General features: G+C 46.2%; 1 protein-coding gene across 5 annotated transcripts in view; it reads left to right on the forward strand.

The window, feature by feature from the left end:
- Positions 1–7,010, forward strand: part of plagl2 (pleiomorphic adenoma gene-like 2) — a 45,538-nt gene extending 38,528 nt beyond the window's left edge. For 3 of the 5 annotated variants that reach the window (XM_034695992.1, XM_034695991.1, XM_034695994.1), the window contains 2 exons: positions 563–1,011; positions 1,350–7,010. In XM_034695992.1, coding sequence (XP_034551883.1) covers positions 683–1,011; positions 1,350–2,835 — 1,815 coding nt within the window. In that variant the 5' untranslated portion in view covers positions 563–682 and the 3' untranslated portion in view covers positions 2,836–7,010. Of the gene's footprint in view, positions 1–305; positions 1,012–1,349 lie in introns of all 5 variants that reach the window. The other 2 variants (XM_034695990.1, XM_034695993.1) reach the window with 2 other exon arrangements.
- The last annotated feature ends 2,076 nt before the right edge of the window (positions 7,011–9,086 follow it).

The raw sequence follows: 9,086 nt of genomic DNA on the forward strand, positions 1-9,086 counted from the left end.
AACAGAAGCTGGAGACCTTCACTGTCATTCATCCTAACCTGAAGAAACCACCTCACTACCTCAGGTCTGCTTCCGGTCTGGTCACCGTTCCTCCTCTACTCTGATAATCTAGTGCACACAGCGCTTCAGGAGCCTCATTGGTCAATAGAGCTGTCAATCATTATGTCACACCCCCTCTTTTTTCATCAAATAAGTAAACTAGTCAGAAACATGAACACTGATATAAATCAGCATGATAAGAACTAACTCTAATGACAGAGACCATGTTTAACAAACATTTATTTGACCTGTGTTTGATTTTACAGTTGACCCATGTCCCACCTGTTCACGTGGAAGAGGTGGAGCTTATCACCTATACAGCAGACAGTCAGCAGGGGGAGCTCTGCATGTTTAGGCTTCACTTTTTAGGGAGCTGCCAGGTCCTCTTTGTAAACAGTCTGTGGGCCAAAAATATCCTCTACAATGCTGCTGATCTCTGTAGAGTCTTTATACTGTAAACAAACCCCTCTCTCTCTCTCTCTCTCTCTCTCTCTCTCTCTCTCTCTCTCTCTCTCTCCACCAGGTTTTTTCTGTGTCTGTGAGCTGGTCAGGTTTTCGCCCTCCCAGCAGCTTCCCCCGTTGAGCCTGCACGTTGAGGGGAGCCTCAGGTGAAGTTTCATGGCAGCGGCTCTCTGAGGCTGCCATGGCAGCTGCTGCCGCCGATGCCTCACACCGTATTACCGCACTGACGCCGGAGGAAGAGGGACGACGGACTGCCGCCAAACTGTTTGGGAACGTTGCCCCGCTGCCACGGACCGAGAGAGAGCGAGAAAGGGGGAAAGAGAGAGAGAGGGAGAGGGAGGAAGAAGAGCAAGGGAGAGAGAGTGGGAACGAGTGTCTGGTGTGCGGGGGTCTGTTCGCCTCACAGGAGAAGCTCCGGCTCCACGCTTTGAGTCACACAGGAGAGAAACCCTTCCACTGCTCCCAGCCGCACTGCCCCAAGGCCTTCAGCTCCAAGTACAAGCTGTTCAGGTAACACACAGTCAAAACATCTGAACGCACCTCAGCATGTCACAAAACACACACTCCTCAGCTTACCTTACTTTACCTGAACACTTAGAGTGAAACCAGCTCCACATACGAGCTCTCAGCCCACATATGAGCTCTCACACATTCAGAGCAGCTTCAGAGATTCAGGCTGAAACTCATGTAAGCATGTTAGCATGTTTTGAATCTGATGAATCACAGGTGTGAGCTCTGACTTCAGATCTCTGTGACTCATTCTGACTGAAAGGAATTCATGCCCTCTCTAAAAACAACAAACATGAACATGACGTTATTCTCAGTGTTTGGTTCTCGTTTGTCTGCAGGCATATGGCCACACACTCTCCACAGAAGACCCATCAGTGCTCATTCTGTGAGAAGATGTTCCACCGCAAAGACCACCTGAAGAACCACCTGCAGACCCATGACCCCAACAAAGAGGCCTTCAAGTGTGAGGAGTGTGGGAAGCACTACAACACCAAGCTGGGATACAAGCGCCATGTGGCCATGCACTCTGCCACGGCTGGGGATCTCACCTGCAAGGTGTGCATGCAAACGTATGAGAGCACGCCCGTTCTCCTGGAGCACCTCAAGAGCCACTCGGGGAAGTCCTCAGGAGGCGCCAAGGAGAAGAAACACCCATGTGACCACTGTGACCGTCGCTTCTACACGAGGAAGGATGTGAGACGCCACATGGTCGTCCACACAGGTCGGAAGGACTTCCTGTGCCAGTACTGCGCCCAGCGCTTTGGCAGGAAGGACCACCTTACGCGTCATGTGAAGAAGAGCCACTCCCAGGAGCTGCTGAAGATCAAGACGGAGCCTCCGGACATGTTGGGTCTGTTGGCTTCCGGGTCCCCACCCTGCTCGGTGAAGGAGGAGCTCAGCCCTATGATGTGTGGCATGGGGCCCAACAAAGACCCCATGATGGGAAAACCCTTCCCGAGTGGGCCCCCCTTCTCCATGGGCATGTACAACCCCCACCACCTCCAGGCCATGTCCAACTCAGGGGTGGGTCATCCCCACCCGTCCCTGATGCCCCCCTCCCTGTCTGCAGCCATGGGCATGAGTTGCCACATGGAGTCTCCTGGTTCCCTTCACCCACACTCCCTGCACCACCACCATCATCACCACCATCACCACCACCACCATTCCCCCCCGCTGCCCCCCCACCACCAGTCCCCGGCTCCCCAGCAGCAGCACCAGCCCCAGCAGGCCCCCAAGTACCAGCTGGGATCTACCTCATACCTGCTGGACAAGCCTCTGAAAGTGGAGATGGAGAGCTTCCTCATGGATCTGCAGAGTGGCTCGCCGGGCCCCGTTCCCTCTGCAGACCCTCACGCTGCTGCCTCGTCCCCCAAGGATGGACTGGAGCCCTCCGCGGGCCTGGCGGATGAGCTGTGCGGGGACCACCTCCTGTCCAAGAGCCCTGCGGTGATCGCTGAGTCTCTGTGTGCTGCTAACATGGACCTCTCCCACCTGCTGGGCTTCCTGCCCCTCAACCTGCCCCCATACAGCGCCCCCATGAGTACAGGAGGCCTGGTGATGGGCTACACCTCATCTGCAACCTCCTCCTCATCATCTATCTCCTCTTCCTCATCTCTGCATGCTGCAGAGCCACACGCTGCTGCAGTTGCCGCGGCAGCAGCCGCTGTCGCAACGGCACCTCTTACCTCTTTGCAACCGCAACCTCAGGAGCTGCAGAGCTCCAGTGGGGGTCTGAACCTCGGACCCCTGCACCCACTCCCATCAGTGTTCAGCTCCAGCCTCAGCACCACCACGCTGCCTCGCTTCCACCAGGCCTTCCAGTGAGAGCGCCGGACCCTGGCCCCGCACCCTTTGCCTGCCTATTGCCCCCGCCCCCTGGTCTCGGCTGTGCGGGGTCGTGTTGGTCGTGGTTAGTTCAGGGCCTGATGAGAGAAGTTCTGATAGAGAAAGAATGAACAGTGGGAAGCCTTAAATGAAAGCGCACAAAAGCTTTTGATTGAGCCTGACAGGAAGTCTAACCCTTTCAACATAAAAGAGAAAGGTGAGGAAAGTGTTGAAGCAGCTTTTATTTGGGCTTTTATTTTTCCTATCCTTTAGTTATAACCTCGTATTAACCCTTTATTTTTATTACCATTTACTCCCCTTTACTCCCGCCCATGTTAGTAGACTAGAGGGCAGCATCAGTAGGCCAAAAGGTGTGGTACTGCAAACTTTCTAAAGTAATAATATGAAATAATCAAAGATCATTTTAGTGAAGATTATCTGTCTTGTTGTGACCCAGAAAAAAAGATTTAGTTTGAAGTGATATTTTGTTTTTCTTATTTTACCTTTCCGATGTAAAAATCCTGACGTGTCTCATCCCGAGTGTAAACCTGTCAGAGCGCTCAGAACGGAGGAGGGGAAGAACAGATCTTTACCTCCTCCTCTGGAAAGCTTCACTAGAGCCAAACTAAAAGAGCCCGGCCTGTAAGAGAAGTGCTCTGCTCTTATTCTCCAGATCACTGACGAGCTTGTAGAGTACACCCACACACAGACACACACACAGAGGTGTGTGTGATCATTTTATCTTCCTCCAGAGAAGCACTTTTTTTTAGCAGAAGGCACTTCACCTCGTCAGGAAACCTTTGTCTCCTTCCTCCTCACTTCTTGAGACAAAGTCTTCCTCCTCATGCCCCTCCTCCTCCTTGTCCTCTCTATCCTCCTCCTCCTCCTCCTCCTCCTCCTCCTCCTCCACCTCCTCCTCCTCCTTGTCCTCTCTATCCTCCTCCTCCTCCTCCTCCTCCTATTAGCCTTTGAACTCAGCTCAGTCTTTAGAAGAGAGCCCTGACAGATGTGAAGGTGTCAGACAGGTGAGGACAGGTGTGTGTATTGCAGTGTCTGAATCTCTCAGTTGAATATAACAGTGTCTTTGATCTCAGTCAGGTGTGTTCAGGTATTACAGGTGTTGATGTCTGACAGGTTTACATCGTCTCTCTGATCAGATTTATGTGTCCGTCATTTAGCTTCAGTTCTTCAGAGGGATCTGAGGAGGCAGGTAGTGATCAATAATCAGGTAAATCCGGTAGACTGTGTCCATGATGACATCGATGGCCTCAGTGTGTGTGTGTGTGTGTGTGTGTGTGTGTGTGTGTGTGTGTGTGTGTGTGTGTGTGTGTGTGTGTGTGTGTGTGTGTGTGTGTGTGTGTGTGTGTGTGTGTGTGTGTGTGTTCACTCCCAGCTCCGTGGGATTAGATCTTTTATTAACTTTGCACCAGCAGCCTTCAAACCTGAGCCCAAAGTGACCTGCCTCAGAGTCAGTCTGACCTGACTTCTTCAGAAAGAGGGCGGAGCCTCTGCATCACCTTTGACACCTCTATCCTCCCCGGCCTCAGACGACCCGCCGCCCCCATGACACGTTCAAGAGAGATTAAAAAAACCCAGATCATTAAGAAAACATGGGACACACAACGCTGCTCTGAGCTACGGATCCCAGCGACGACTGAGGACCAATCACAGCTCATTTTACTGAAACCAGGAAGAGCTGAGAGCTGCACAGAACCACAGAGCTCCTCAGACCTCACACAGATACTCCTCCTACAAATGATCCTCCTCCTCTTCCTCTTTCTCTTCCTCCTCCCTCTCTTCCTCCTCCTCTTCCTCTTCCTCCTCCCTCTCTTCCTCCTCCTCTTCCTCCCTCTCTTCCCCCTCCTCCTCCTTCTCCTCCTCCCTCCCCTCATCTTCCCCCTCTTTCTCTTCTCAGCTGCTTGTAGAGTCAGAGGACAGTTTTCTGGACACTCCTCGTCTTTGACATTCAAAGTTCGAGACCTCGTGACTGACTTGGACTCGTTGTTGCTCCTCGTCGTTGTTGTTAGTTTGTTTGTTTGTTTGTTTGTCGTATGATATGAATTTATTTTCTGTTTGTTTAAAACAGGACCTCGAAAAACAACACAACACATCACCTCATTTTATTTGTTTATTTCTTACCAAACCTGGGGAGAAGAAACTTCAGTTTGCACAATAGCTTGTTACAAAGTGCTAAGTATTGATTACTGATGATTGATTGATTGTTGGTGTGGGACTGAACCCTCTCAGCAGCACTGATCGAACCTCCCACAGTCTCTGTGTTTGACCTGACTCGTCGTCGATGGCGAGCTTTAAACAGATCAAAGCTTTGATCTAAATAATTAGCTGTTAGCACCTTTTTGAGAATGATATGAACTCTAAATTTGAATCTGATCTTTGTGAAGCCTTCATTAAAGAGCTTTTTAAAAAACTCTTTCTGGCTGAAGCCAAATTTGTAGCACTCAAAAGATTGTCTGTTTGGTTCTGACAGAAGCTGTTGGCATGTTCTCAGTTTGTCCTCCCTGGGTTTCTGTGAGCTAATCTGAATTCTAGCACTTTCAACCTTTAAAAAAAAGAGTATTTTTTTCTTTAAATTTCAGCTTATATGTTCATATGTTTAATTTTGTATTGATCCTGTATATGTACGTGCCATTAGTCTGATGTGTAGACTTTGTGTATTTCTCTTCTCCAAAAGAGTAACAGTATTTTTATAGATTTCACTAATATCCCTGGACGTACCGCCCCTCCTTTAAAGACCTTTGTGTTTTGGTAACCAGCTTTGCTTCTCTAAATTTATCCAATCACACTGCAGCCGAGCGCGGAAGAGCGCAGCAGAAACAACACGTGATGTTCAGAGGACCGTTTTCAGCTCAGAGACAAAGCCACAGAGCAACCACAGCCCGCCCACCAAACGCTGTTGCAACCCAACGAGCTGCAGACGTTTACAGAGCAACAAAACGACCCCAAAGGAAAGCACTTAGAGCTCACAGCAGAGCAAGCCACAGGCCGAGAGGCCGGCTATAAATCACACAGATCAGACTGAAAGAAACCTGTGAGTCCACCACCAGGTCAGACCAGGTGGAGGAGAAGTCACAGGAAACTTTCAACCTTTAAAGGAGACATGATCTGTTCCTCTCTAATCCTTAGAGAGCACATATCTGCTGAAGACAAACTCAAAGTTAGAGTCAGATTAAATAAACTCTTCAGAGCAAACAGGACTAATCCTCAGAAACAGCAACTGAATGTCAGGAGGATTTCTGGATGAACGATTAGAGAAATAAACTCTAAAAGAGAAACTCATCCTAGAATCAAACCGTGAGCCGCAGCTCTAACAGATTGTTTTTAGTCTAAAGATTCAGATTACCCCCTCTGGGGGGGGGGGGGGGGGGGGTCTGTTTAAATTCACTTCCTGTTTATTAAACTTTCAACCCCCCCACCACCCTCCTCTGAGCAGAAAACCTGCTTTCACCTCCTCAGGTGTTTATTTACACTTGTTATTCAAACTTTACTGAATCAAAATCACCCTGACCCTCCTTCCCTGGCCCTTTGTCCCGTGACCTCTGAGTGCTGTTGTTGTCGCTGCTCCTCAGCTTGGCTGCAGCTCCGTTACCTCGAGCTGCACCTCCTCAGGACGCTCTCCTCCTCACCTCCTCGTCTCCTGCAGGAGATGCAGAGCTCAAACGTTTGAAGGGAATCGTAGATGAACCCTGAGACTGAAGAAGTCCATCGCCCTGGTTTCTTCGTCTTTAGTGAAGCTCGGGTTATGTCTGCTGCAGACGACATCCACGTGTAGATCGATTTATTTCTAGCTTATCGTAAGTCGTGCATTCCAACCTCTTTGTGTTTCTCCGTAGACATCGCCCTCTTAGTTTGGATGGCCTCTGGAAGAAAAGGTGAACAGATTATTCTCGTACACTAGTTTCTCTAGACTTTTTGGACAACAGGGAGAATATCATTAAAGACCAGCTTCAGAGAGAGACACAGACTAGCTCTTTTGTTACATATCTCACATGCAATCAGTCGCTGCGATGTGAAAGTGACAGATCTGTATATTGGTTGATCCAAAGAGATGATGAACACAACAACAGAACTATGACTTATTGTACAGTACCGTGTATCTTTGAGATGTCATGTGTTATGTTGAAATGATTAAAAGACAAACCAGCGGTTTCATACTCTGTGTGCTACTTTCTTTACACATGTAATCGACTGTTACTGAGTGAGGGATCTGATCAGTGATGAATGGTTTTGAATGTGGTTTCTTCTCCACATTGGTAGAGGCTGCTATAGTATAGTACCATCAGTGTCATATCATTCATACATATTCACACGCCACTGAACAACAGCAGGAGCAGTTTGTGGTTCAGTGTCTTGCCCAAAGACATTTCGGCATGTGAGTGCAAGAGCTGGGATCGAACACCCAACCTTCTGATTGAGAGACGACCCACTCTACCACTGAGCCACAGCCGCTCTTCACCTGTCTGCTTCTAAGTGTAGACATCGTCCTCTCTGCTGAGGATATTTACTCTAACTCAGACTGAAGGATCACATATGATTCAGAGAGGGGCGGAGCTAGTCTCTCAGTGCAAAGGGGGCGGAGCATCCTCAAGGGCCCCTTCTGATAGTCAAATTCCCAACTGTAAAACAGCTGATATATTTTCTCCCCTACTTATCACCTGAAAACACATTACAACCACAGTCGTAACATAGGATTCAATAATAATCATGGCCGAATGATATAGTTTATGGAACTTGGGCTACCTACAGTAGTAGGATGTAGAAAAAATGTGCAGTCCATTTGTAGCCTCCAAAGGCGATTACTATTGGTTTGTTTGTAAAAGTTTGAAAGATTTAGCAGTGTACCTTTACATGGGCATGCGTTGAGCATGGTTGTGGTTTGCACGCCTAAGCTTAAAGCATTTCATGGGCCCATCTTTAAACATAAGATAAATAATCTTGAACAGTCATGCCATATGCGTTATCAGGTGTGTTAGTGTGTGTATGGATTTCTGGGGATTATTAACTGAACGAAAACAAGAGGTTGCTTTAAATTATTGATATGTGGTGTGTGTGTGTGTGTGTGTGTGTGTGTGTGTGTGTGTGTGTGTGCTTTAATTACAACGCCGACTGTGGACAGGTACAGACATGGGCTGTTCCGGTTCACACCCTCTGCCACGCGGTCGCTCCGCTTATGGATTCAGACCTCTGAGCTCGGTTTGTTTGTTTGAGTAAAATCGAAGCAAGTCACTTTTCTCCTTTTTTGCAGAAAAACTTCTGAAACAAAGGGAAAGGTGAACTTCTCCTGGAGGAAATGAAGACAGAGATCTGACTGTAGTCAGAGTTTGATTTGGCTGATGTTTGATTACATTTAAAAAACAAATGAATTCAAACAGAATGAAGGTGGAAGCTGTTTAGAGTATGTTTAGAGTACTTCGGTCCCTCAAGCTAAATGCTAATGCTAAACTGTTGCAGTAATACGTTTACATGTTGAGGTTTACCTCCTCATGTTAGCATTATAGCATGAGCTAGTTTCCTTATATGAAGGTAAAGCATGGACTTATGAGGGTGTCTGCAGTCCCTCAGGTGTTTAACGTTTTTTGTTGTTGAAAGTGTGATACAACTCTGAAGAAGAGACAACTTATGTAGAGACAAATCAGGGGAAATAAAAAAAATTAAATAAAATGAAAAATCAAATTAAAACAAAGTAAAGAATATAAAGGAAAATAAAATCATGTAAAATAAAACAAAAGTAAAATAATATAAAAACAAGTAGAATAGAATAAAAGAAAACAAACAGTAAAACAAAATAAAAAAAATAAAACAAAGTAAAAAAAATAAGGTTACATAAAACAAAGTTAAAGAAAAGAAAATGAATAAAAAAATTGGATAGAATAAAATAAAATTAATAAATAAACTAAAATAAATAAACTAAAATAAAACGAAATGGAATAGTATAAAATAAAGCAAAGTAAATTATAACTAAATAAAACAGTAAAAGGTAAAATATAATTAAATAAGACAAAGTTAAATAAAATGAAACTTAATAGAATAGCATAGAATAATATATATATATATATATATATATAAAATATAATTAAATAAAACAAATGAAAATAAAATAAACACAAGTTAAAGTATAATAGAATAAAGACAAATAAACTGAGTAAAGGCTCAAGGTTTTACCGGTAGAATCCAATAAACTGTGAACAGAAGAGGAACCTTATCATGTCAGTGCTGAGAGGGAGACAGGTAAA

This window comes from Notolabrus celidotus, chromosome 11, assembly GCF_009762535.1.
Source record: "Notolabrus celidotus isolate fNotCel1 chromosome 11, fNotCel1.pri, whole genome shotgun sequence".
NCBI lineage: Eukaryota > Metazoa > Chordata > Actinopteri > Labriformes > Labridae > Notolabrus > Notolabrus celidotus.